The sequence below is a fragment of the Xenia sp. Carnegie-2017 genome, unplaced genomic scaffold, assembly GCF_021976095.1.
Source record: "Xenia sp. Carnegie-2017 unplaced genomic scaffold, XeniaSp_v1 HiC_scaffold_20, whole genome shotgun sequence".
NCBI classification, from domain to species: Eukaryota; Metazoa; Cnidaria; class Anthozoa; order Malacalcyonacea; family Xeniidae; genus Xenia; species Xenia sp. Carnegie-2017.
The window spans coordinates 14,877,046-14,902,897 of NW_025813483.1; the positions used below are offsets into that span (position 1 = coordinate 14,877,046).

At 34.2% G+C, this 25,852-nt stretch overlaps 6 protein-coding genes and 2 long non-coding RNA genes across 13 annotated transcripts; 3 read left to right on the forward strand and 5 right to left on the reverse strand.

Annotated features, from left to right (window-relative positions):
• Positions 1–424: 424 nt before the first annotated feature.
• LOC124441995 lies at positions 425–1,916 on the reverse strand. Its single transcript, XR_006947055.1, has 4 exons — positions 1,796–1,916; positions 1,493–1,556; positions 1,115–1,267; positions 425–776 (listed from the first exon to the last, which is right to left on the reverse strand). It is a non-coding gene; the product is annotated as an uncharacterized LOC124441995 (long non-coding RNA).
• Positions 1,917–2,162: 246 nt separating this feature from the next.
• Positions 2,163–8,355, reverse strand: LOC124442456 (V-type proton ATPase subunit D-like). Its single transcript, XM_046992959.1, has 13 exons — positions 8,196–8,355; positions 7,817–7,934; positions 7,655–7,734; positions 7,364–7,431; positions 6,928–6,972; positions 6,760–6,863; positions 6,375–6,441; positions 5,906–5,984; positions 5,439–5,524; positions 3,962–5,315; positions 3,594–3,660; positions 3,310–3,459; positions 2,163–3,139 (listed from the first exon to the last, which is right to left on the reverse strand). The coding sequence occupies exons 1-10, from the start codon at positions 8,234–8,236 to the stop codon at positions 5,257–5,259; spliced, it is 747 nt and encodes a 248-aa protein (XP_046848915.1). The 5' UTR covers positions 8,237–8,355; the 3' UTR covers positions 2,163–3,139; positions 3,310–3,459; positions 3,594–3,660; positions 3,962–5,256.
• On the forward strand, positions 4,155–5,433 carry LOC124442460. Of its 2 annotated transcripts, none has more exons than XR_006947253.1 (3): positions 4,155–4,239; positions 4,317–4,439; positions 5,235–5,433. It is a non-coding gene; the product is annotated as an uncharacterized LOC124442460 (long non-coding RNA). The 2 variants fall into 2 exon arrangements; XR_006947254.1 differs by having other exon boundaries at positions 4,158–4,243.
• Positions 8,356–8,611: 256 nt separating the features above from the next.
• On the forward strand, positions 8,612–10,229 carry LOC124442458 (transmembrane emp24 domain-containing protein 10-like). Its single transcript, XM_046992963.1, has 5 exons — positions 8,612–8,917; positions 9,121–9,232; positions 9,308–9,384; positions 9,462–9,588; positions 9,667–10,229. Exons 1-5 carry the CDS (start codon positions 8,732–8,734, stop codon positions 9,786–9,788), a joined length of 624 nt encoding a protein of 207 aa, XP_046848919.1. The 5' UTR covers positions 8,612–8,731; the 3' UTR covers positions 9,789–10,229.
• Positions 10,230–11,017: 788 nt separating this feature from the next.
• Positions 11,018–16,295, reverse strand: LOC124442457 (CST complex subunit STN1-like). Of its 3 annotated transcripts, none has more exons than XM_046992962.1 (9): positions 16,121–16,295; positions 15,754–15,994; positions 15,555–15,647; positions 15,050–15,196; positions 14,510–14,606; positions 13,381–13,588; positions 12,894–13,008; positions 12,240–12,309; positions 11,018–11,648 (listed from the first exon to the last, which is right to left on the reverse strand). In XM_046992962.1, exons 2-7 carry the CDS (start codon positions 15,863–15,865, stop codon positions 12,955–12,957), a joined length of 711 nt encoding a protein of 236 aa, XP_046848918.1. In that variant the 5' UTR covers positions 15,866–15,994; positions 16,121–16,295; the 3' UTR covers positions 11,018–11,648; positions 12,240–12,309; positions 12,894–12,954. The 3 variants fall into 3 exon arrangements, with proteins under 3 accessions (XP_046848918.1, XP_046848917.1, XP_046848916.1); XM_046992961.1 differs by having other exon boundaries at positions 13,381–13,585; positions 15,555–15,650; positions 16,121–16,292; XM_046992960.1 differs by having other exon boundaries at positions 15,555–15,650; positions 16,121–16,291.
• An 88-nt stretch (positions 16,296–16,383) lies between these two features.
• On the reverse strand, positions 16,384–19,959 carry LOC124442455. 2 transcript variants are annotated; one of them, XM_046992957.1, is made up of 7 exons: positions 19,879–19,959; positions 19,307–19,402; positions 18,988–19,197; positions 18,741–18,908; positions 18,010–18,033; positions 17,469–17,507; positions 16,384–17,370 (listed from the first exon to the last, which is right to left on the reverse strand). In XM_046992957.1, the coding sequence occupies exons 1-7, from the start codon at positions 19,916–19,918 to the stop codon at positions 16,676–16,678; spliced, it is 1,272 nt and encodes a 423-aa protein (XP_046848913.1). In that variant the 5' UTR covers positions 19,919–19,959; the 3' UTR covers positions 16,384–16,675. The 2 variants fall into 2 exon arrangements, with proteins under 2 accessions (XP_046848913.1, XP_046848912.1); XM_046992956.1 differs by lacking the exon at positions 19,879–19,959 and adding an exon at positions 19,541–19,754.
• A 74-nt stretch (positions 19,960–20,033) lies between these two features.
• On the forward strand, positions 20,034–21,279 carry LOC124442459 (synaptojanin-2-binding protein-like). Of its 2 annotated transcripts, none has more exons than XR_006947252.1 (4): positions 20,034–20,198; positions 20,453–20,595; positions 20,800–20,909; positions 20,984–21,279. XR_006947252.1 is itself a non-coding variant. In XM_046992964.1 (4 exons), exons 1-4 carry the CDS (start codon positions 20,132–20,134, stop codon positions 21,137–21,139), a joined length of 480 nt encoding a protein of 159 aa, XP_046848920.1. In that variant the 5' UTR covers positions 20,040–20,131; the 3' UTR covers positions 21,140–21,279. The 2 variants fall into 2 exon arrangements, 1 of the variants encoding a protein (XP_046848920.1); XM_046992964.1 differs by having other exon boundaries at positions 20,040–20,198; positions 20,796–20,909.
• Positions 21,280–21,333: 54 nt separating this feature from the next.
• On the reverse strand, positions 21,334–25,646 carry LOC124442452 (SNW domain-containing protein 1-like). The gene is made up of 15 exons (XM_046992954.1): positions 25,536–25,646; positions 25,373–25,445; positions 25,211–25,288; positions 24,761–24,844; positions 24,594–24,683; positions 24,432–24,527; positions 24,083–24,294; positions 23,896–23,965; positions 23,532–23,597; positions 23,349–23,465; positions 23,044–23,279; positions 22,306–22,426; positions 22,079–22,236; positions 21,760–21,921; positions 21,334–21,686 (listed from the first exon to the last, which is right to left on the reverse strand). The coding sequence occupies exons 1-15, from the start codon at positions 25,574–25,576 to the stop codon at positions 21,656–21,658; spliced, it is 1,635 nt and encodes a 544-aa protein (XP_046848910.1). The 5' UTR covers positions 25,577–25,646; the 3' UTR covers positions 21,334–21,655.
• Positions 25,647–25,852: the final 206 nt, after the last annotated feature.

The window sequence follows — 25,852 nt, forward strand, 5'->3', positions numbered from 1 at the left end:
TCAAAAAGAAATTCGTAAAAATTGAGGGAGGTTTCAATTGGTTAATTTGATGGATCAGATAGAAATTAGAGAATTACAACTAGAGATTAGAAGACGTTAGAGATTAACAATTTTTATGCTAATAAAAAAAGTACGTTTACTGAAAACGATGAGGTTTTCATTAATCGTATAAAGGTAACTGCAGTTAGAAACACCATGACCAAAGAAATTATATCCCTTAAATAGTCAGACTATCATCTCATGATACCTGTTTCTTTCACCTTGTTTCTCTCAAGTTTCACAAATAGGAGAAAAGTGTGAAAGAATAATTGAGACCTGAAAAATATAAGTATTACTTGGCATTGAAACGAGGTAAGAATTATTAAGTTTTCCCCATTTCTTCTTTCTGAGATGTGTATGAACAACGATAAAATCACGAAATAAATCCTTGGGAAAAAGGGCGTTTTTGAAAGTTAAACGAATCAACTAATTATAGTCTAATACTCCTCTATATTTACAATTTTCAATGATTTCAACTTTGGTCAACTCTTGTCATAATTAATAACTTTACTTAGCACAAGAATATTATTGTTCCTATGCCAAAGATCAGTTTGGTTTCTTGAAGAAAATCGTAAATCATTCCCTCTTTTCCTCTCTGCCCATAGTGAATGCCTTAACGAGTTTCGGACAACTGTATTTACAGCTTCGGTACATGTAAATAGAGTGGAAATCTATTTCACAGAACCCAAGATCTTTCCACCTTTTGCATCGAGCGTCATGGTCAAAAACTTTGCTCTCTGAGAAAACAATTAAAAAAATGTGAAGACATTCAACTGTAGGAAGAAATGAAAACAGTCATTATGAAAGCGAAAAGACTTTCTAAATTCGATGGTAAATCCATCCTCAGGCAAAATGAATTAAAATAGCTCATTCTTAAATTTAACACCTAACCTCCAATCCATAAATGGAGAATATTCTTAAACGACATTCTAAACAGTTTTATCTAAAATATACCAGAACTTACTAAAAAACTAATTCCGAAAAAATTATGGATGGGGATTAAGCTGAGCGCGTCATCCTGCTCCGTGGTCTCGAATATACCACCACTAGGTTAATGTATGTATTAAAGACTCACTTTTGTCGCACATTTGGCAAGACAAACGACATTTTCTCCCCATGGCTACATAAGATTGATCCTTGCTACACCATCCTTGTCTTGCTTTTCTTTTACAATCTTTCGAGATGTTTCTGCATTTGATTTCGCTTGGTACCATATCAATGGTTGATACTAAAATATTCATGAAACGATTTTGAGTCAGCGGGCATCTGGATAAGCAAATCCAACATGATTTCAATAAAAATACACTTAGATCTGCAACTTTCGAAGAGTTCTTAATTCTTATCAGTCGAAATTGCGGTGAATCAACGAGTACATAAATACAAAATGACGACTTTGAAAGATATATTTGGCATATAACTGTTTCCTCTTTGTAATAAAATCCTTATCACACACCTGACAAAATCAAAACGGCGACAAGAAGAACACTTACAAACAATTTCATTTCTCTCAAAGTTCTCTAAATTGAAGAAGAAAAAAGCACGTTAGGAATTGTTTTAGTTCTTAGTCTTGTAGTCTCATCAAAACATATAATTATTAACTTATTATACACACAGATTAAATATTTATGAACTTGTGACTTGTCAAAAACAAAGCTAACTAAAGTAACAAAGACATAATATGTAAGTAAAGTGAAGGAAAATACATAAATAACTATGTAAAAGATATAAAGTTGAATTAATGCCAAACATGTCTTACCTTTTTGAGTGATTACGTTATGACGTTCAGGTGTTTCTTATCAAAAACGAGTTTTATTTCCACGCGGCAATACCAAGCGTGAATTAACCTGTTGCTTAACAAACTCAGCGATTTTTACCTGCATTACGTAACTTTTATGGGAAGCATAAATAGACCAAATCCTCCATACATAAAGCTTCAATAACAAGCATCAATAGACAAAGCCATTAGTGATCTGCCATAATAACTTCATTAATGGGTATAAATAGACCGACAATTAAAGTAACCTGCCGTAAAATAATTTCAATAACATGGGCATAAATAAACCAGGCACTACAATAACATGCGATATTTAACATTCGTGAAGTTAAGGAATTCATGCTATCTATTTTCATCGCAAGCGTTTCGGTTTATTGATAATTACGCATATTTACAAAGTTTGATCGTAAAGTTAATGATGAATGACACGTCCTCACTCGACAACATATAAAAACGTCACAATAAATACCCACGTCATCACTAAGGTAATAACAACGACATCACAACGGTTAATTCACGTCATCATCTGCATCATCAGCAGCGTCATGATGTGTCACATGTTTTCCTTTGGATTTCTCTACTTTACGTCGTCTTGCAGTGTTGGTCAAATCTTGAAGCTGGACAGGTACATCTCCAGGAGATTGGCTAGAGACGTCCTGCTGTGGTAGACTTGCAGTTTGTTGCTGTGCTTGTTGCACACCAGAGTTTGCCACTTGATTTCCATATTGCTGCTGATCATTTTGCAGGCTGTATTGTCCTTGTTGATATGGTTGTTGGCCATAGTTCTGTATTTGCTGTTGATTGTATTGCTGCTGACCAAAGTTCTGCGCTTGCTGTTGATCAGCCTGTTGCTGACCAAAATTCTGCGCTTGCTGTTGATTAGCCTGTTGCTGACCAAAATTCTGCGCATGCTGTTGATTAGCCTGTTGCTGACCAAAATTCATGTCATATTGTTGACTACCCTGAGGATATTGCTGCATATGTTGCTGTGCAAACTGGTGCTGAGGAAAATATTGTTGCTGCTGTGCAGGATACTGTTGCTGCTGTGCAGGATGTTGTTGCTGCTGTGCAGGATACTGTTGCTGCTGAGAGTAATCCGAATTCACTTGCTGTTGACCCAGTTCCCATTATTATGCTGCTTTACTTTAGCAGGGGGGGTGTTTCTGTGAAAGTTGCCACGACCAGGCGACATAATACCACTACGTATTGTATTACGACAACTATATTTACAGCGTTTTAACATGAATCCTTGATGAGGTCTCATTTCACAATATCCTTTTTTAAAATATGTGTGACAACGTGAGTCACCGTCAAAGAGAGTGGCATCTAAAATAAAAGATAAATTTTTAATTTCATAATATTTGAGCACATCACCTTGCTTGGACTGCATGTTCACAAAGTCTTTTTTCACATTTATACAATTATCAAATTGAGTAAAGTCTCTGTTGAACTTTTTGCAGCCAAACTTGTATTTTTACATTACATTAATGTCGTACCGTCATCACCACACATCAAACAAGTTTTTTTGCAGAGTTTTGACATCGAGACATAGAAACGCTGCTTCTTATACTTAGGATTCTCATCACATAATTTCTTCGTGTTTGCCCATTTATCACATGACTTTGTCTTGTCTTCACATTTCAGTTCTACGCATAATCACAGAAGAACAGAAGGAAATTGAGGGATTTAAAGAATATAAAGAAAAAGATGAAAATAGAAGGACAAAATGACAAGAGAAGAACATTATGAGGCGAGAGAATAAATAAATGAAATAACATACCTGACCGTACGAGTGAAATTAATATCACAAAAACGCAGAAGATAGGTAGGGTTGAGAAAGCCATAACCTATAAAGGAAATAGAAAAATTAATTCTCATAATCATGTTGCATCAATTTCTTTTGAAACACGAACTTTCCATACGTCTGCTTCAATCAATTAAAGAAAAAATACCGCGTTCTCCATGAACGACAGTATTCTCCACAGTAATTGATAAACAACAAAAGCGTGCATTTTCAATAATACTTTATTTATTTTTGACGAAGGGACTCGGTGGACAACTAGCATTGAAGTGAAGTTATATAGGAGCAGAACACTTTATCTTTAAAAAATACTCAAATAATAAAATTATGCCTGAAGTTAAACAAACCTTTGAAATTTGATAACCACGAGATATAGTAAATGTTCGTTGACTCAAAATGAACAAAAGCAGGAGTGATCTAATTGAACCAGTCACAGATGGAGGTGCCACCTGCAAAAACTGTAAAGATCGCATGTAGAAAAGTTGTTCACCTCAAAACAAAAGCGAAAGACGATTTTTCATCACAAGATAATTGTTCGCTGTTTAGTCGATAGGCTCACATGAAACCAGTGATGGATTAATTGATATGAGCAGTGGGGTAGTCAGCCTGCATGTTTACTTCTCCTGTAGGTAAATTTCAGATTATAATCATAAAAATATATTGATTTTACATTGATTGAACAGAGAAAACTTTACATAACAGGACCAAATTTGCTAGCTCTTTACGCCAATAGACATGAAGGATGCAAATTTTCCAAGGAGGGTGTATTAATACGCTAGAAAAAGGTTTTCTGACGCTCTGGACTGTTGTATATTAAAGTTATAAGTAAGTTTCACTCTTACTAGGTCTTACTGTACAATGTTCTAGCACTATATAAATTTGAAAATATAGTAGGCGTGCTATTTCTTTTGTTTTTCTGGTTATCACATATCAATCAATGTTCTTTTAGGATAACATTGATAATCAGTCAATGGTTTATAAGATATCGATGATAATCAGTCAATGGTTTATAAGATATCGATGATAATCAGTCAATGGTTTATAAGATATCGATGATAATCAGTCAATGGTTTATAAGATATCGATGATAATCAGTCAATGGTTTATAAGATATCGATGATAATCAGTCAATGGTTTATAAGATATCGATGATAATCAGTCAATGGTTTATAAGATATCGATGATAATCAGTCAATGGTTTATAAGATATCGATGATAATCAGTCAATGGTTTATAAGATATCGATGATAATCAGTCAATGCTTTCTAAGATATTGATGACCATAGTATTCAGTAATTTGATCGAAAATAAAGCATGATAACGAGTTGATATTAAGAAAAAAATCGACGATACACTCGTTACTTTGATTCCAATGTCATTGTAATAAGGTGGTATATATTGTTAAAGATTTGTTGGCATTGCAATTTAGCAAAATACGGCAGAACATCCATAAATCATTGCCAATTTCAAATATCATTTCCCATCTTCGTGAACCTAATCAACGTTATTATTCGATGACCTCGTTTTTTTAAAACCTAATTAGTCCACTTATCCATAAATTTGCTAAATCACAACAATAATTAGCATAATTATTATTGAATATTTTCACTTATCCCAAAGATTGTGTTGATTTGGAAAAAAATCACTCAAACAGAAGATCTTCATCACGGCTGTCTTCAAGAAGGTTTGGAATAGCACCACCTTAAGATTGAACACATTTCATTTACAAACAGAAAACGATGTATGCATTATTACATAAGAGGTTAACTTATCATTTTCTCCAAATAATATAATATCATTAAAAGAATTCAGAACAAGACTCACCGGATTTTTTTGTTAATCCTATAGCTAACTTCTCAGCTTCTTCCTTTGCTTTTCTTATTTTTTTCTTCTCCTGAATCTTTTTTAATCTGAAAAAATCGAGAAACAAAAGTATGTCCATCAGATACACAGTGAATGGAGCGGAAACTCAGTGAAACGCGACGGGAATTGAGATATGTAGAGGAAAGACACTCCAAACTGTTACCTCTCCCCCCCTCACAACAATGCCTGGTATAAGATTATTGACTTTTATTCATATATTGTGTTCCAGCATCAAAAAGGAGAAAGCGATTCTGTACGAGATATGTACGGTATGCGTAAGTTCTAGCTATTGTTTACCGTAGAGATTTAGTAAAAGTTTCAAACGGAGCAAGAGAATTTTTTTAAAAGAGGAAGATGAATTTATTGACGCATAAACTGATCGTGCATCATCTATCTTAGTCATATATACATCAGATATATTTAATTACCTGAAGAACTCCTCTCTGTCGCGTTCATCTAATTCAGTGTTTATGTATGATATGGTCGCTTGAATTCGGGGGATTATCACTAAACGAATGGAAATCTGATTATACAAAAAAATTACTTTTTTTCAGCAGGGAAGACTGAAAAAAAAATCATAAATATCCCACAACAAAGTACCACATTCATTGCGCCATATCCCACAACGACCCACCATGTTCATTGAATATCCCAAAACAGCCTAACACACTCAATGCATATCCCAAAGCAGCCACCACATTTATTGAAAATCACAAAACAACCTACCATGTTCAATGCATATCCCCCTCACAACAACCTACCATGTTCAATGCATATCCCCTCACAACAACCTACCATGTTCAATGCATATCCCTTCACAACAACCTACCATGTTCAATGCATATCCCTTCACAACAACCTACCATGTTCAATGCATATCCCTTCACAACAACCTACCATGTTCAATAGCATTCACTCGACGATTTGTTATCTTTATTGCCTCATCAAGAGTGATAAATGATGTCTGTATGGATAAACAGATAATATTTATTTTCAAACTACTTAATTGGCTAAATTGGGAATACTGATCACTATGTCAGACCACTCATTAAAGAACCAAAATTATCTACAGCAAATAGTAACAAAAATGTTTACAATATAATTTACTTATTTGATTTGTCCATATAAGAAAATACTAAACTCTGCCTCAAAAACATTCCTGTGCCTTTGACCCCCAGGTAGTTTTTGAGACCCAAAGAAATATCCTCCTATATGGACCACCAAGTCTGTTAATAACAAATATAAATATATTATTCATGAAAGATGATATGCAAAACATCACCTGTAATGATGCAAGTTCTACCAAAAGATTAACTGCTTTAGCAAAAACCTCTTTACAATTGTTCACTTGTTGTCCACCACGAGATAAACCAGTCAGTTCATATGCTGAAAATAAATCATAACATCATTCACTATCGTTACATTCTATTTTATAATTCCCCTTTCATACCACTGGCACCATCAGAGGTTGCTTCAAAGAGAGGCAGAGTTACACCTAATGACAAGAGAAAAAAACAGGACTTACATATCAGAAAAATTTTTGATAAGCACTGGAAATGTTAGAAATGGAGGAGACAAAAGGTAAGCTTCCTCACTTATATATGAGGGGAAATGCTCCCCACTGCAGCCATGGATCATGGAGCTGAGGTGATGGATCCCTCACTCTTTTCACATATACACTATGTTATAATTCTATTTTTCCACCCCAGCGCCCCCTTCCCTTTTGAACAGGCTCTGTGGTCATTCCACTGTAAAACATAGTAATTAATACATTCATTTTCATCAACCACATCTGCATAACTTGAAACACACACTTCCACCAATTTCTTAATCTTTCTAATACCTTTGCAAAACAAACTGCATTCACAAACAAAAATTGTTATAACCTGCAACATTTTCATTTCTGGCACGAACTTTAGTTTGAGCCTTGTCAACATTTTCAAGAACTCCATAACTGTGTAATAAAACAATACATTATAGCAAGTTTTAGGATGTTGTCAGTTGTATGATTGTGTTGTGAAAAAATATAGTAAAAACTGCATCTTAAAAAAGAGTATATTTCATGAGCATTCTATCCAACAACAAAAAACTCAATGATAAGATTATATTGCTACGTATTCATTTAAAGCACTAACTCCTATCCTACTTTGCAATACAAATAGGGAAAAGAATTATACCTAAAATCTCCAGCAGCAAAATTTGCTTCGGCCAAAGAGAATTGAGCTTCTCTCATGATTTCACCCATCACAGTTTTAGTCTGTAATGACAGCAATATTACTAAAAACATGATGAAAACATGATATGGTAAGAAAAACTATACAATATCAAATCAATATTACCTCTATAATGTCTTTTAGGATGTTCCTAAACCGCAATGTTAATGCATCTGCTTTCTTTTTTAGTAATGAGTGACCTTTTTGTGCACCTTTCAGCCGGCCTTTCATGATGGTTAAGGCCCTATATCAAAATGTGTTTAGTTCATTCATTATTACTAGCGACCAATAGGATTAGGAGATGATAGGGGCGAAATCAATGGATAAACCTACGGAAGATGACAAAAAAACAGGTTCCAAAAACATAGACAAGCATTTTTTTTGTAAAAGAGGATAGTCGTGACATTAAGGAACGTTGGTTATTAATCATAAAATATCTGTACATTTGAATTGTACAGATAACAAAATTTAAAGTGAAAACTAAGTGAAATAGTGAAATACTTACATTCTAGAAGGAAATACGTTTATTTTATCTTTGCTAGACATTGTAAGACAATTTAAGTTTCAAATCTTTCAAAACTACAAATTTCCAACAAGTTTACGTCCGTAGACAGCAGTTGTTTTTAGAGAACAATGTCGCCACATCGTATCCATCAGTGTACCTAAATTATTCTGTGTACCTAAAAATCACTTGCTTATAAAGCATTGAATGATTGAAAGACCATCTTCGTATCCTTGATAAGTATTCTGAATATTAAACCCAAAACAAAAATTATGAAGTAGCACATTTGGTGAAATCTAGGCACAAAAAAATAAAAAAATTGTTGAAATTGGGATAAAATTCCGGGATAGTCCGTACATGTTACAAGGATACTTTTGATGCATGACATCTATACATCAGATTCCCGACCCAGTTTCCAGTTTTGTGCCACGTTTCGTTGCACATCTTTATTGTATATTTTAATTATTATTTTATTATATATTGTATACATTTATAGTTTTGTCGAAGTAATATCTCAAACTGATTTTGACGTTCTATAAATGGATAAGATATTGTGTATTTTATTGCTGGTTCTCGTTATTTTTGATGAAATCCCTCCGGGAAATTCACTGGCCTTTACGCTTCCATCTGGTACAACTAAGTGCCTGAAAGAAGAATTACACAAAGATGTTCTAGTAACTGGGTCTTATCAACTATCTGAAGCTAATCAAAAAACGCATTTGACGGTAATAAAGAGAACAAGTAACGTCTAGTCTTTCTATATGATTATTTAATAGAATATTATCAAACAAAACCTGGCTAGTGCTAAAAATATAAGCAAAAAGTCGAAGAAATACTTCTTGCAGCCAATTGTTATACACGTGTCACATGTGCCTGTCATGACAAGCAGTATTATAACAGACATGCTTATCTTATGGAACTTACCCAGGTAACAGATTCAAAAGGCCATGTGCTGTTTAAGAAAGATGATGCAACCAAAGGAAAATTTGCATTTACAACAGAAGACTATGAAATGTATAAAATATGCTTCCAAAGTGAAGGTTGGTGAAGATGTTTGTTGTCAAATTAGCTTGTAAAATACCCAGAACAAATTGTTCAATTTTCATGGTGCATAGGTAATGCAGGGACTGGGATGGATAGAGAGGTAACTCTGGTGTTGAAACATGGTGCAGAGGCAAAAGATTATGAGAAGGTTTGTTAAAGATGCAACTTGATGTTTTTCATTTCATTTTGATAATGCCATTATTTTATGTTATGGGTTTTTATCAGATGGCAACTGCTGAGAAAATGAAACCTTTGGAAGTAGAGTTGAAACGTCTTGAAGATCTTGCCGAAGACATTGTAAATGATTTTGCATACATGAGGCAGCGTGAACAAGAAATGAGGGACACCAATGGTAAGACAAATATTTTATCCACGAACAAGCTCCTTTTATTGAATTGTTTAATTATATTGTGTTATGCACATTTTACAGAGTCCACACATTCCAGAGTTCTTTACTTCAGTGTATTTTCAATGCTCTGTTTACTGGGATTGGCAACGTGGCAGGTGTTTTATTTGCGTCGATTCTTTATCTCCAAGAAGTTGATTGAGTAAACATATTTTGTAATTGCAAAAGTCATATACATTTGCATTGTATAATGTTGTGATGTTTGTCATCTCCTCAGCAAGATCATTGCTTGAGATGATATAATTGAAAATCATTCTGTTTATTTTACTATGAAATAATATGGTCACGTTGTTGTTTAACTGAACAGCTATCTACCTTTAAGTAGACATGTCTATAATTTTGCATGAAGCTAAATTTTACAATCATGTGTTATGGAGATAAGGTCCCACATTTTAGAACTATAGTAATGAGCTTTTTTAATCTTGTGTGGGAAGATTGGTATTTGTTGAATTGCTTGCTTTAAATTTTGGCATAACTTAGCATTCAAATTATATTCAATTCATTGTTCTACTGTTAAGTACAGTGTCAAAACAAACAGATTGCAAACCCAGTAAACTTTAACATTAAATAAATTAGTTGTGAAATCATTGCTGTTTGCTTACATGTGTATTAAATTCTTTAAAGTGGCGAATCAAGTGTTTGTTGAAAAAAATATAACATATAACAGCTTGATTGCAACTTGAAAATATGTTCAGAACGAAGCTCTTACAATAACATTTTACCAAATGATTTGCTTTTTGATGGTATATATATATATAGATATAAAATAGACAAAAGTATATGCTTTGCTTTTACCTATTTTATTTTATCTTATGCTATACCTAGATGAAATTAACTGTATAAGAACAAACTGTGGTAATTTTTATCTGTTCAGGATAGATGAATATTTTGTCATTCCACATAAAAAATGATGATTGAACAATCCCTTGATTCTTACAAAGAAAATTCTAAATTTCAGACTTAGTGGGTTTGACAAATGTAAAAATTACCATCAATTTGCCATGGTGAATAAAAACCATTAACTAGGCAGTTCCAAAAAAATACTGCCATCAGTTGTATTAAATTACCCAATTTTAGCATTTTGCCTTTCATTTGCTAAGTTATTAGGTGTCAAAATTTGTACCACGTTTGTGTTTTAACAATTCTTTTCAGAACAAAGTATGCTGTAGTTATTATTCAATATGGCAAATACACTTTTCAAAGCAAAATTTCAAATAGCTTCGTTTGTTCATGGGTGAAAATCTTTAATATTTGCATTGAAATTTACACTATAAATGATGGTTGTTTAAATAATAAATAATTAAAAATCTACAAAATTGCAACATTTGAACGCAATATAGCAATTAAGTTTATTATTGCTGAATTAATTGCAAACTTCCAAGTCACCATCGTTTTATTATTTATTTATAATCCGCTAATAACATAGTCATAATCCGCTAAAAACAATGGTTTTCAAAGGAACTCATGCATACATGTATACCCCCTGCCCAACGATTATAGATCCTCCTACGTCCCTGTTCCAAAACAGAATACTTACACGATCGAGAAAATATAAGGAAGGAAGCCACGCTTCAAGAAGGCCATAAGTCATAAAGTGAATTCAAGAAAAAAGTCTGTGAGAAAAAAATCTCACCCCTGAACAAAACCATCCAAATAAAATAGTAAGATGTTAAAGTAACTATCTTCATCTGGTGTCCAAAAAGTTACGTTGGTCCAGAGAGTTTCACTTTACATAGAAAGTCCTCATCATTGCTTAAGATATTGTTATATAACAATTCATGGCCATCTTTTGCATATGCTAAGTACAAAATTTCAAAATATAATTAAGTCTTGAAAAACTCATGAAAGTCGAAAATGCTCATGTCTAGTTTCATAAATATCTCCAGTGTTAACAAGATCTTCTAAAGCCCTCTTAACTCGACTTCGCTGAACGTTCTTGTATTTGTCACGAGACTTTAAACCGCGCATGATCTTACTCAATGCGACGCCACCTTCGGATGGTTCACCTTCGGTAAGAATGACGATGAGAACATATTTCAAGGGAGTTTTCGGAATCTCTCAAAACACAAGTATAAACTTTCCCACGTAACCATTTACAATGAAGATGTGTTATTTTCAAGAGCAAAAGGAATAAATGTGTATCAACTACTATTACTTTTAGGTCCAGTCCAGCGTCATGCAAAAAGCAAATGAATGGCTACATGTTTCTGCAAATCAAACACGCGCCCGAAAGCCATTGAAATTTCAAATCACACGTGCGTAGAGGCTTAAAAGATAAAAGCCATTTTAGGACATTTCAACGACAAAAGAACATTTGATATCTATCAACAATATTTGTCTAAAAAATGACACTTTACGTTAACGAACCAAAAGTACTGGTTTTACGTTCCTCGTGTATGGCAAAATCTTCCTCCAAGAAGAATTGTGTGTCGTATAAACAATAATGCATTTATTAGCACTAAATTGTATACTATAACATACCGTCGATAAATTCCTAGTTGGTCATATTAGTTTTTGAAACTATGGGCTTTCGCTTTCCTACTTTTATACGCGCCATTCAAAAATCCCGACTATGTTTATAAACATGAAATGTGTACCTTCGTTTTCACTGGTTTCTTTGATAATATGCATCACTCGAGTAAACAAAACTTTCTTGTGGTAAATAAACTAAAAAACGTACAAAGACAAAGCACTGCAAACTTCTTTATTTACAAATTTAATTAATTAGTTGTCGTTTTCAGTCAACAAACACAAAATATTTCCAGAATGAATAAACAATCGGGTAAGCTTTACCACTGTTTGTATCATCCATAAAATATTTACGATAAATAGCCACTCTTTGATTAAACAAGTTGTTCGTTTTGTTCACTGCCATTCACTGTTTATAGTGTACATAACAAAGGCGATAAATTGAGCAATGGCATTGTTACGATCGGTAGAGTAGCCAGCCCGCAAATCTAGTCATGCTATGCAAATATTTCTTTGTTACTCACTGCAAAAACAATAAATTTGTAAAGAAATGAATGATGATGATAACGTTCTGAAATTCACATAGCAGGACTAAAACTTGCTGGCTTCCTATGCTACTGGTTACCATAAAAACATACGTCAAAATATTGCACTATAACAATTTGACAAAGCGCCCACTATTTTAGTGGTTTGTCCAAAAGTATGTTCATGTTGTGATTAAAAAATCTAAACACCTAAATTTAGATTTATTTAATGAAGTGAAACTAAACATAACGGAATACCTCGTATTGTGTTCTGTCAGGTTGATGATACACAACGCCAACTTTTTCTAGTTTTTGTAAACTATCTTTTATAATGTGTGACCTCCTTTACCGCGGGCTTAGTCGACGACATCATCTTGTTAAGAATTGAAAAGTTAACATTACAAACAATTGTGGAAAACAATATTCACTTATCTCAAAATCAAGCCTCTGAGGGAGAGCTGAAGTTGGGGAAAGGGAGAGCTGAAGTTGGAGAAAGGGAGAGCTGAAGTTGGAGAAAGGGAGAGCTGAAGTTGGAGAAAGGGAGAGCTGAAATTGGGGAAAGGGAGAGCTGAAGTTGGAGAAAGGGCAAGCTGAAGTTGGGGAAAGGGAGAGCTGAAGTTGGGGAAAGGGAGGGCTGAAATTGGGGAAAAGGAAAGCTTGTTCTAAATAAGTGCATCATTGATTTCATACAATCAACAACCAACGACATTTACGGAAATATTTAAAAATGCAAATTCCAACGTACTTTAGAACTTTTGCCTCGTTGTCGGTACTTAATTAATTCTTTCACCACAGCCATAATTTTTTCATTCTTACATAAAGTACCTTCGATGGTAAAGTGCAACACTTGTGCATGTTCAAGATAATCGGATATTTCCTTATCAACAGATTTCTCAAGGTCATAAATCTCCGTATCTGCAGCATTTTTCAGACAAGATGTTTTTTCGAAACTGCTATAAAAAAAGATTGATATCACTTGAATGCATTAAACTGGACTGTTCAAAGTGCTTAGTGATAAATTTTTTCCTACTGGGATCTTTTACAATTAAAATGACCCCTTCATTTTACCTTGAAAATATGATTATTCGTATGTACAGCTAAAACTATCCCTTACTTTACCCATTAACACGTATCCTTCTTAAACAGCATTAAAATTACAACATAATATCGCTTCAGATTGGAAGTTTACATAAAGTAACAAAAGACAAGCAGACATATAAAGATGGGGACGATGGAAGATCGACAATTGGGGGGTAGGTGTGGGGGGTAACAGGGTAACATTCATACATGCATGTTCTACCCTTAAATATCGTGCATCACAACATATTATGTAATATGCTGCATTGTTAGTAAAACATACGAACCAGAGAAGAACAAAGAAAAATGAAACTTTGTTATTTGGAGTAATTTGTAAAGCGGTAAAACCTAGATGAAACCTCAGTTCAAGATACAAGCTTGCCTCTGTACACGTGACATAAGGTACACGTGACCAGTGTAGTAATCAGCACAAAAGTTTGTTCGTGGAATAATCCTAGGAAATAATTAATTTATGCTAGTGATCTGAAATTACATAGCATGACCAAACCGGCTACGTCATTACTCGTAATGGTTTTGTTTTGCTAGCGCAAACGTGTCAAGCTCTTCATTCAACACATTGATAGAAAGAGGTTTCTTCTTGAATGTACTTTCCTTTATATTTTTTATCATTGAATAGAGAAGATGAAGACCGTTTGCAATGTCAAACGTCATTATCACGTGGTACAATAAAATTCAACCACGTGGTGCAACTAAAAGAGGCGAGCTCAAATATGGCTCAAATCATGACATTTTAGGAGTTTGTTCTTTGCCCAAAGTTGATACTAATGAAAGCATACTCAGCATCATGAAGTTGAAAAGGCTTCAGATAAATCTCTCTTATATTCATGACATCAAGCCAGTGAAGAACTTCAACATTGTGGTCTGTTTCAATATCTGAGTTTGTATGTTAGGATAAATGGGATCATAACAAGGATCACGACAGTTCACAGAGATCATATTGAAACAAATTCTGAAAACATCTTTTGTTAATGTAACTAATAAATATTTGCCTTAAAATTGTTTGCTTTTACAAAAAAATTTTTTCATCTCTCTTATATAAAATTTTTCAGTCTTTCACTTTGACAAACACTGTGTTGCACTTATGAACAGACAAAAAAATACAAAAGAATATTAAGGATATCAAAGGACAAGGGCATACAAAGGATGATAATTGGGGGCTCATATTCATGCATACATGTTACTATCTAAAGAATAAGGCATATCATGCATATATGAATATGGGGCTGCCAATTATCAACTTTTCTATGCCCATGTAAAAGGATTAACATAGCCATTGATTCAGCATTGAAAGCAATAATGAATAAATGAAAGGATACAAAAGGACGATATAATTATTTGTCTTGCATTGTGATAATTACTTATTTTTCCCATCACAGTAACCAGATCTCCTAAGTTTGCATCAACCATGTCAACATGTTCATTGTACCAATAACAGCATGATATTAAGCCAGTGCCATCATCAACTGTTTGATTTAGAATGAATTTTTTACATGTGCACAATAACCTTTACAAGCAAAGTTGTCAGAGTTTACATCTTTAAACAGCTCAAATGATTACTGTACTAACACAAAGGTGGGTAGTCTCATTTGATTGGAATTTGTGGTGAAAATCTTTGGTTTTCACTAGACATTCAATGTTGATATTGTAGGTGATAAGTGCCCACAGCAGTGAATAATATAATAACTTTATTTTATTACAGTTCACCAGCCAATAGTAGGTAGCATCGGCACATAAAATTTTTTTAAAAAAAACTAATAACACTTTCATCATGCAACTGGTGTAATGCATTATGTAATTTTTTTTGAAGATTTTGCATATTACCTTCAAAAGTGATAAGCTTCTCTTTCTTATGTACCTTAACAACGTAGCCCACAATGAGCACTTGTACAACAGGGTGATTACTGATGGCATAAACTGCTGCAGAAAATAAAAATTGCTTTAAAATTTGGCCAACAGAAATGAAGAAATGAAGGCTAACTCGTTCAATCAGAATTCAAAGTACATAATGACAAATACACACAATCAAAGCCGGGATATTCTCTCAGGCAAAGCACATCTCGCACAAACAGCTTTACATGTGACCAGTACAGTGGATCTGATCCCCAAAACTTTACAGGTACTACATTCTCCATTAGATAATAGTTGAAATTTGAATCAACTTATTCAACTGTGATTCAACTCTTAACTCGTCGGTCTTATTATGGTCGTATTGTTACCGCCATGTTTTTAAATTTGAGGCTGAGCAAGGAAAGAGCCTGGAACTACAAAAAAACCAAAGTATTTTTTCACCGTTCATTCGCCAAAAAATTGGTCGACTTGAGCTAAGTGGTCGAGTTAGAAAAAACACGATAGTTGTTGACATTCGGATGTTTTGCCCAATTAAGTACCTTTGAGTTTGAAGTCAGCTAAATAACATCGTCAAAGACTATCGGAGTGTTATTTTTTTCAATTTAGCAGCGGGCGGAGTCCTCGCCTTTCCTGTAAACTGATCAGTTGTTGCAGCAGTAGAAAGACATCTCTTGGGTCGCAAAACGTTCCTCAGCCTGCAGGCTACGGCTCTTTTACGACCTCGGGAAAATATTTTTCTATTCGTAGCTTCAAACCTACCCTTCCGGTAAATTGCACATACTCATTTAATTGTACATTGTTGTCTGAAAATAGGTTGAGTTTTTTACTGAGTATTTATCTTCCGTATTTTTAATGGGAAAGTTGCAAGTCAATATATATTGATGAATTTATGTATATATAGTAGTTTATATACATTATAACATTGTTTACAAACTGCTATTGTGACTACTTTGTTCAGAATTTCCTCAAGTGTAGGCATGACCATAGTGGGTATGCATGGTAAATATGTACAATGTTTTTGCAACGGTTTTAACTGATGAAACCCTAAGGTCAAAATATTTAGAGCAATTAAGAAAATTGAAATATTTACTATATCAATTGAGATCAGCATGTGTGAACATATTTGTAAGCTCATCTTCGGCAGATATATTCTGGGGTCTACCATCTCTTGTCTGTGGAGATGTTTCAGTTGACCCATTGTCTTCCTCTTCTGGAACAAATCGGCAATAAATTGCATCGGGGCGAAAGGCCCGACCACCAAACAGTGCCCGAAGACTTCTAAAAAAGGTATTCTCGTTGGTCGGCAAAGTTGATTGTTGATCAACTGATGCTGTATCCGAGACACATTCAGAGGCAATGGGAGAGGACTGACTTTCTGGGTTGGATCTAAATTCAGAAGTAGTTGGGTTAGAAGCTTGTCTAACATTATGCATAATATGGATGGTCGAACTGGCAGTATCAACGTGTGCACTAGGCAATTCATCATCACCAAGGGCCTCTTCAAAGGTGGGGGGTTGGGCTTCGTCACTTTGCGTCATAGCTTCGTCATACGATGGTAACATCAAACGTATGTCGCGATGGTATGTTATGAAAGCAGTGAAAGCATCTTGATCCTGTTGATGACGTAATCGTGCACGTGTAATGCGAAGGCGCAGCGTTCGACGCTGACATGAAACAACAACAACCAGTAGAATAAGGGCACTCAAAATAGCACCAATAGTAACACTGAAAATTATGATTGTATGCTCATCTGTATGGTGTTCTTTGACCTTTTTGGAACTCTTCAAAACTGAAATATATAATTAAATGCAAGTGACCAAATTCTTTATTTACAATGCATGTAATTTAAAATTCCCAATTGAGAAAAACTCAAAGTTGACATCTTACCTTGATTGCTTGGATTTGTAGGATTTTCTAATATTTTTTCTACAAAGCAGAAATGATTAATGATACTAATGATGGTAGGAGAGCATTATCAGGTTCCACAAATGAACTGAATATTACTGGAATACAACCTCCCATGTTGACAAAATTTAAAGCCAACTAGTCCCAATCTTTCCACAAATTACCCAAAGAGTTTTCAGTTATATATTTAGCTAACTATTTCTGCAGTGATTTAATGTTGGTGTTTCTAGTTTGTACTTGCATCAATATTTAGGGCACACCCCACAAAAATTAGAAGGTGTTCAAATTTTGGGACTGACCATTGGTGCTCGGCCAGTTTCTGAATAGAACATATTTAACAAAAGCTGAAGAGGGTATTATTATTTCCCTGTTACACTTGCTCTTGTCTAAAATTGTGCTCAAAAATAAAGCATGAAGTCTTAGCATTGAATTGTTAAATGCCTTTAACAAATGCTACAAATTTTTAAAAATAGATATATCCCCTTTCAGAAAAAGGCAAAATAAAAAATGTTTAATGTCTTACTTGTTAAAGGTTTATCTGTTGTTTCTATAAAAGAGATAAATCATTTTACACAATTCTACAGATTCATTTTAAATGGTCTTTACAATTCAATCAGTGAATTTGTGTAATATTTGGTTTCATAAGCATTTTAAACTTGAGTCTACATTGATTTATTAAAACAAACAGTTCTATCAAACTTCTCCTTAGTTTGATATGGGTGTTTTGTAAGAGAAAACAACAAAATATGTTCACTTGAATAGATGCTGTTACATGCTATCAATTAATAGTTCAAAAATGGCAATAACTTTTTATAACACACCATAGAGTCTCGAAAGTAGCCTCACCCTGAGAGTAACTGCTTTTTTTGACATTTACTATCCGTACAATGTTACAATCCAACTCTCGAAAAAACCTTCCCCTTTCAAAAGTAACTACTGCCCCTTTTAGAGCTTTTAAAAGCTTTATAGCATTTTTACTATACTTGTCAACTACCACAACCTTACACAACTTTAAGCACATTGAAAAATACCGTTTATAAAGAGTGGATTAAGAGTTGACAATTTGCCAGGTCGATTACTTTGAAGACTCTATGGTATTATTCCAATAAAGTGTGTAAGAAGGAACAAACTAAATTTCAGTAATTTCCAATTGATAAAGAGTTTGGGAGTTTCGAGAGTAGCATTAGCAAACTTTACTACAATGTGACATTTGACCAACACATTAGGATCAATTTAATAAAAATTAATACTAACCAGAACAATCAATTTCAGGATTCCATAAATCACTGTCAATACAAGTTGCATTTTTGACTGTGCCATCATGGCAATGAACACTAGCTTCTGTATTAAATGGACAGTGACCAGATATGACTTGCTGACTGAATTCAATTTTGTAATTTTGTAATTTTGACACAGTGCACGCTAAAATTGACAAGAAAAAATGTATTGAAGGGCAAAATGTTTCAATAAATTACATGAAAACTGCATAAAAACTACTTACAGCAAATGCTGGACGATATTTTCTCATTCCATCCATTTTTTTCACAAGTGATAGTCATCCGTTTCCCTTCCTTACCATGACAAAAAATTGTAGCTTTAGTCTTGAAAGGTACATTACCATTAATAACATGATGTGTAAAGCGTATCAAAGCAAATGGAATCATCAGCTTCTTGCATGTGGATGTGGGCATAGGTGATGTTGACTGATCATCTATGGAAGTTGAAAAAAATACAAATGAGTTGAACCATATGTTTAGATGAAAAACAAAAAAACGTAAAAAATCAACGAGCAATCAACATAACAAATGGTACATCCTCACCACAAGTTAATGGTATTTGCTTATTTCCAATACAGCGGTAAGGTTTTAATGTACCATCTTTACACAAACGATCTTTGAATGGATGACAAATATTGCCTGACAGAAAAAGAAAGACAGTAATCTTCTGTTATTTTTTGTTCGTTTAAAACTGTACCATCAGTTTCTTTCCATTATCCGCGTCATATATTAAAAAGGACTAAAAATATTTACTTTACATTGATAAATCACACCTACCTTCGGTATCATTGAAGCAATAACAATGAAAGAAAAAAAACAAAGATAAAGTATGGACATTTAAAAAATGAAGGCGATTGACGAAGTTAAATAACATATTTTAATAATTAGAGAAACGTATACACGCACAGAGATATTCAAGAAACGATTCATGAAAAACTGATGGTAGCTTTGATGATTGTAAATTGTTGCGATACTTGGTCATTTCCGCCTATGATGTCATGGGTTTTTCTAATTTCTATTAGAATTTGCGAACCAGTGACCCGAACTCATAAAACATCGGTACAATTTTTTTTATCAGAGAAAAAAACTGTATTTCAGTTTACCATGCAAATCACCTGACAAAATGCAGCAACCGCGATGATAATCGTCTTTCATAAATTGTTCTTATCAGGAAATATTCATATCATATTTACAGACCACGCCAATGTTGATGAAGTTAGCCTGCCTGTTTTGCAGGCAATTAAGTATTGCCCTTACTTCATGTAATTTTTTTATAATGTATTTAATTATATTACTTCATAACCAAAGAAATTTGAGTAGATTTTGGATTATTATTTATTTTATTTCAGTCAATTTCAACGAGAAAAAATGTTTTCAGCGGAAGAGCATGTCCAACCTGGAATGGTTTTCGAAGTCATCTTAAATCGAGAAACAGGTTTAATTGTATTACCCAGAAATTTTCATTAAATATAAACTCCACCAAACATCATGCCTCACCCTATATAAAAGTCGAACTGAAATTATTGTCACCTACGGTTCGGTTGGTAGACAAAATAGTAGATGAAATTATTTGATATTGTTGAATGATGATGTAAAATGTGAAATTATCATTATTCTCTTGTTCATTACATATTAAAAGAGTGTCAAGTGAACAAGAAGACAACTAAATATTATCAACGTTACTTTAAGGTGAAAGTTTTGGTCTGAATATTGTTGGTGGCACAGATTCTAGAGAGTTTGGTAATAATACAAGTATTTTCATATCATCCATTAACTCTCATGGTCCTGCGGCTTCTTGTAAACAACTGGATGTTGGCGACAGAATTTTACAGGTTTAACTTTAATATGAATTTCTGTACATATGAATTCTGACATGGTTGTATGCACAATATAAAAGAGTCAGAATTCATATTTTGGTTCTCTGACAATAGCTTCAAAATTAATTCTTCAATAAGAGCAAGCGATTCATAGTTTTGTTGTATGACGTTTTGGGAATCGCTCACTTTCTTTGAGTTTATCTTATTTTATGTAGATAGATGACAAGATTTTGAATGATGTTACTCATTCAGAAGCAGTTGAAGCTTTTCGTAATAGTGGTTTGTCAGTTAAACTAAGGGTTGAGAAGTTTGCTCAGCAATTATTTGTTGTAAGTTTATTTTTGAACTTTACAAAAATTGATCACATCCTATCATTATGGCTTTCACATATTTTGTCTTTCAGGCAAACCTTTCAGAAACCAACATTTCAAATACTACAATTAGTGGTCGCATTCGCAACTTTGTAAATTCATGGGCAGGGGCTCTTCTAATTGGTACTACAACAGGAATTGTGGTGATGTACACAATATCAAAACATTGGAAACTAAATCTGAAGTGATCTTTTCACAACAAGAACTTTGCTGTTACCTTATACAATAGACATTTGGCAAGTTATAAATTTATAATATATATATTTTTTGTACATATTAAGTGATATATTTGTTGGATGTTATAAAGAAAGAACATTTTCCTTATTTATGAGTGAGAAAGATGGTTATTTTGTTGTTCAAATCAAATAAGACTCACATGACATAGTGCAATTGCCAACACTGAAATTCAGCAAATGATTTTAATAATAACTCTAGATTTGCCTGATGTTTTTACATTCAAAGTATACTGTTATGTACATGTGAACCAAATCTACCATGTAGTTTAGCATATAAAGTACATAATTCTTACAATGGTACATACCAAGTACTTGACATGTAGTATGTAATACAGAGAACTAAACACAGATGACAAGTTACATGATCTTTATTCTTTGCCTGAAGTTGAGCTCTCTTATTTAGTACAATTTAATCAGTAGAAAACAAACAGGCAATCTGTTTTACTGATTCAATTCACTCAAATCCCTTCAACGCTTACTTCGTTTACGATCTGAATCCCTATCAAATATAAAATAATCAATGACTAAACAACTCTCAACAAAACCTCCTGCAACTCATAAACCATTCTCACCAGCTTCCTCGAGGATCTTTGTTGTTTCTTTTACCAGCACGTTTTGCTTCTGTAAGGAACTTATCCAATCCAAACGGATCTTCTTCATCACGTTCAAACTGAACTGGACCATCCCTTCGCAAGTTGCGGTCAGTACCAGCGAATTCTTTATCTGGGTGAAACCTAGAGAAGTTTTCATAACAATTAAAGTCAAGTGATGAGCAAGGAGAGAATGAACACCAAGCAACAATGACAGGTACTTGAGTCATCTAATGATGAAATTACGCCAAAATAAGCGTTCGTTTCTTAGCTATGCGATCCAGGTAAAGATTATACAAACCTGTCAGTATTCATTAGTTTCTCAAGATCATCACCATATATATCTTTATCGTTATTCTTTGATGGTCTATAAACAGCATTTGCTGTACTACCAGAATCACGCCATGGTTTATCATAAACATTGTATGCATCATCTTCACCAAATCCTGATGCTATACCCTGGTAAAAAAAGCATTAAACTTCATCAAAAACCTCTCGCCAACAAAACAAGAGGAAGGATCACGTTACCTTATTCTGGTTAAACAACCGCTGATCATACATCGCTTCCTGAGACTGCGAGCCTCCGCCCGCCATCCCCAAAGCTATTTTTTCTGTGACGTCACGCTCGCGATCGCGTTGAAGTCTGGATCTGTAAATAGGAAAGTAATGTGGCTAATGTTGAAGATCAGTGGTAAAATTTCTTCTATTTTTAATAGCTCTGCTGCAATGAAACAAAAAACTTAAAGTGAGACAGACGATCTTCTTAAAGCACAACAAGATAATGGACGGACACGTCTGGGCTAATCGACGTTTAAGTGACTAAAGTCTTTGATATTCAACGCTTTTCAACCTGATTAGGTCCTAGAAAACCTTCAGTCCTACCCCTAAGGTCCTTGTACTGTTTCAGTCCTGCCTCATTGTACACCGTGTGACACCTTCAGTCCTGCTTCTATGTACACCGTGTGACACCTTCAGTCCTGCCTCATTGTACACCATGCAAACCCTTAAGTCCTGCTTCATTGTACACCGTGTGACACCTTCAGTCCTGCCTCATTGTACACCGTGTGACACCTTCAGTCCTGCCTCATTGTACACCGTGTGACACCTTCAGTCCTGCTTCTATGTACACCGTGTGACACCTTCGGTCCTGCCTCATTGTACACCATGCAAACCCTTAAGTCCTGCTTCATTGTACACCGTGTAACACCTTCAGTACTGCTTCATTATACAACATGCAACCCTTATGACCAGCTTCATTGTAATTACCTTTTATCAGGTGCAGCCTTAGCAATTCTTCGTTCTTTTTCTCTATCTTTATGTCTATCATAGCGCATTTGATCTCTTTCCTTTTCGTCTTGCGATTTTTCTGATGAACCCTGTATACCAGCCCTGGCCTCACGAGCTTTCTGCGCCATTTTTCGTAGTTTGTCTTCTTGCTTCTCCTTCTCGCGTTGTGCAACCTTCTTCTCCAGTTGAGCCCGCATTTCAACAGCCTCTCTAGCCTAAGCAATCGCAAATTATCTTGAGATTGAAGCTTTGATAACTACCGCTGACAATAAGTGAATGTTAACCTTTCTGTCCGCAATGTATAACGCTTCCGCAAGCTTAGCAAATTTATCATTAATGTGTGGATCTTGAAGACCACGACCATCAGCTGCTAATCTTTTATCCAGCGGAATAGTGTAGCCCTGACAAAGAGAAAGTTGAAGTTGAAATCACCACAAGTGAGCATCAATGATATCATCGGAATATACCTTGGCATTTTTCCAATTTGAAATACAAGGTGGAATCTTCCAATCCTGCTGTTCTTTCACAGTCACCTGACATCAGAAGATAGAGTGATAGAATCAATATTTATTTGTATTGCAATAGTATAAACCATTGAAGTGAATATATAGCTGAAAGGTTATATATTCTATATTTGAATGAAGCCTAATAATTCAATCATTTCTGAAGACAAAGTCCATCATTTTGGCTTAAACTGTGTTGATATTTATTTTGGCTATACTTAAAAAAAGTTGGGACTAGTAAAATTTCCTTAATCTAATTTTAGAGGGGGGGTTAGCATCCAGTTGTATTTAGCTCAATGATATAACCAACCACAAGAATGTAACCAACCTTCCTATTTGGTGAATGCATTACTGGTGCAGGTGGGGATGGTGGTCCTCTGGGAATTTTTTTGTTGGTCCTAAAAAAAGCAAATTCAATTCTCACAAAAATAAACTCTCTCTCAATCAAAATTTCTCAAGCTTCAATACATAAAATTGCTTTAGTCAACTCAAACAAATGTTGAGTGTTTCCATACTTAAAACGTGGTGGTTCCATTGGATCCTTCTGTGCTTCCACCATACGAATGACACGTTGTTTTGCACCAGAGTTAAAGGAAAGTCCTTGTTGTGAAGGGGTATAGCGTATATACTGAGCTCCTTGTTGTTGCTGAGGAACATGTGTAGGTTGGGCAGCAGCAATTTTTGATGCAACTTCTTTTTCCAAAGCTAATCGAGTCTTTTCTGTAACCTAGAAAGAAAAAGGGATAAAACTAATGAAGGCACAAAGCTTTTGTTTAGTTTTAATATTAATTGATGTCAAATAGATGACAATATGTAATCTTAAAACAATCTGTAAATAAATCTTAAAACAATCAATAAAAACACCTCTGCTATCTCATCCTCATCAGGTCTTTGCAAATCTGGATCATCTTCTTTGCTGATCTGAGCTGGAATAAGGTCTTGAAATCTTGAATGAATTACCTAAAAGAAGCAAAAATGTCTTAGTTTGATAACTCTAAAATTGTTCAATTTAAATAGTTTACATACTCTATCCTTTGAATGTCCCTGCCGTACAAGAGCATCATACTTTACTCTCCCTTCAGAATCCAACTTTACTGGCAAGGTTTTTGACGAACCCTTCAAAAAACCAGTTCTTTAGTGAGTACAACTTAACCAATGTTTCCAGATATAAAAATTTAATGCAAGTCGAAAACCTTATTTTGGCTTCTAGTCTTTCCCATATCCAAAGGAAATTGGGCAACATGGATTTCAGGAAATGCACCTCCATCGCCAAAATCCTTAAGAAATTATTATCAAATGGAATGTTCTGTCATAAACCACAAATTCAAGGTTCAATATTGATGCAAAAATATTGTAAATTTAACTTTAAGATTTCTCCAAGCCACTAGCAACTCTGAAATATAAATTCCTGACAACAATGCTTCATGGTTGCAACATTTCATTTTTTTTTATAAGTGAAGCTCCAAGGCAGTTGAGCATATGGTTGGCATACATGTTTTTTTTTTCATATTTTGCTTAATTTTTCAAAATTGCCCTTTGTTTTATTTAAGTTCAGATTCAAAATACTAAAACATTACTCCTTAGAAAGCATTGAGTCATTATAACTATAAGTGGTTGACATTTGTCATTTTCTAATGCCATACTTCCTGAGATCTGGGTACCCAATTTTTTCTCTTTCCATAAGGTGGTGGTTGCTTTCTGACCACAGCAACTGTCGTCAACTATATCAGCAGAAATTATTCTCACATAAACATAAATCTTTATGTAATAAATTAAGATACCAGTTATAAATTGATGAAACTTACTTTACTATATGCTAGTTCTAAATCATCATCACTAGCTTCCTGATAAGGCCTGTGAGACGGAGCTGGTAATAAACTATACATAAAATTCAGAAATAAACAGATCAAAGTCATAATCTACAAAATTTAATCGAAATCTTTGATGATTTTGTGAATCTCTACTCACCGAGCCAACGACATGTTGTCTGTTGATAAAAATACTACCATTTGTGTTCAAGGGTTGAGCGGGGCTTCCACAATTGATTTATCAAATTTCCTGCTCGGACTCTAAAAAATCCTTCTTTCTGAGTAAATTTCCTTGCCAAAATTTCCTGACTCCATTACGATTAGATTACGTCACTAGTCAGCAACCCAGACTTATTTGTCTATTCATTTTTTTGTCGTTTTACACAACAAATTTCAAGATATCCTAGTTCTTTGTGCAGGTATAAATTTCCCTTCCATTTCCTTCCCAATTTGATTTCCTTGCCTTTTACCTTGTAA

What these genes read in the sequence shown, in the direction of transcription:
- LOC124442456 (XM_046992959.1), bottom strand. Translation starts at nt 8,236, where the DNA reads ATGTCTAGCAAAGATAAAATAAACGTATTTCCTTCTAGAAT. An exon ending in TCCTAAAAGACATTATAGAG is followed by an intron (nt 7,735 to 7,816) that starts GTAATATTGATT and finishes CTGTCATTACAG; the next exon opens with ACTAAAACTGTGATGGGTGA. An exon ending in AACCTCTGATGGTGCCAGTG is followed by an intron (nt 6,864 to 6,927) that starts GTATGAAAGGGG and finishes ATTTATTTTCAG; the next exon opens with CATATGAACTGACTGGTTTA.
- LOC124442458 (XM_046992963.1), top strand. Translation starts at nt 8,732, where the DNA reads ATGGATAAGATATTGTGTATTTTATTGCTGGTTCTCGTTATTTTTGAT. An exon ending in AATATGCTTCCAAAGTGAAG is followed by an intron (nt 9,233 to 9,307) that starts GTTGGTGAAGAT and finishes CATGGTGCATAG; the next exon opens with GTAATGCAGGGACTGGGATG. An exon ending in AGAAATGAGGGACACCAATG is followed by an intron (nt 9,589 to 9,666) that starts GTAAGACAAATA and finishes CACATTTTACAG; the next exon opens with AGTCCACACATTCCAGAGTT.
- LOC124442457 (XM_046992960.1), bottom strand. Translation starts at nt 15,865, where the DNA reads ATGGAGAATGTAGTACCTGTAAAGTTTTGGGGATCAGATCCACTGTAC. An exon ending in GAAGCTTATCACTTTTGAAG is followed by an intron (nt 15,197 to 15,554) that starts GTAATATGCAAA and finishes TAAATCAAACAG; the next exon opens with TTGATGATGGCACTGGCTTA. An exon ending in AATAATTATATCGTCCTTTT is followed by an intron (nt 14,607 to 15,049) that starts GTATCCTTTCAT and finishes ATACAAACTCAG; the next exon opens with ATATTGAAACAGACCACAAT.
- LOC124442455 (XM_046992956.1), bottom strand. Translation starts at nt 19,637, where the DNA reads ATGTTATTTAACTTCGTCAATCGCCTTCATTTTTTAAATGTCCATACT. An exon ending in GCAAATACCATTAACTTGTG is followed by an intron (nt 19,198 to 19,306) that starts GTGAGGATGTAC and finishes CAACTTCCATAG; the next exon opens with ATGATCAGTCAACATCACCT. An exon ending in AATATCGTCCAGCATTTGCT is followed by an intron (nt 18,909 to 18,987) that starts GTAAGTAGTTTT and finishes TGTCAATTTTAG; the next exon opens with CGTGCACTGTGTCAAAATTA.
- LOC124442459 (XM_046992964.1), top strand. Translation starts at nt 20,132, where the DNA reads ATGTTTTCAGCGGAAGAGCATGTCCAACCTGGAATGGTTTTCGAAGTC. An exon ending in CATCTTAAATCGAGAAACAG is followed by an intron (nt 20,199 to 20,452) that starts GTTTAATTGTAT and finishes CGTTACTTTAAG; the next exon opens with GTGAAAGTTTTGGTCTGAAT. An exon ending in TTGCTCAGCAATTATTTGTT is followed by an intron (nt 20,910 to 20,983) that starts GTAAGTTTATTT and finishes TTTGTCTTTCAG; the next exon opens with GCAAACCTTTCAGAAACCAA.
- LOC124442452 (XM_046992954.1), bottom strand. Translation starts at nt 25,576, where the DNA reads ATGGTAGTATTTTTATCAACAGACAACATGTCGTTGGCTCG. An exon ending in AAGGCTGCACCTGATAAAAG is followed by an intron (nt 22,427 to 23,043) that starts GTAATTACAATG and finishes TCCTATTTACAG; the next exon opens with ATCCAGACTTCAACGCGATC. An exon ending in AAAGATCCTCGAGGAAGCTG is followed by an intron (nt 21,687 to 21,759) that starts GTGAGAATGGTT and finishes TATATTTGATAG; the next exon opens with GGATTCAGATCGTAAACGAA.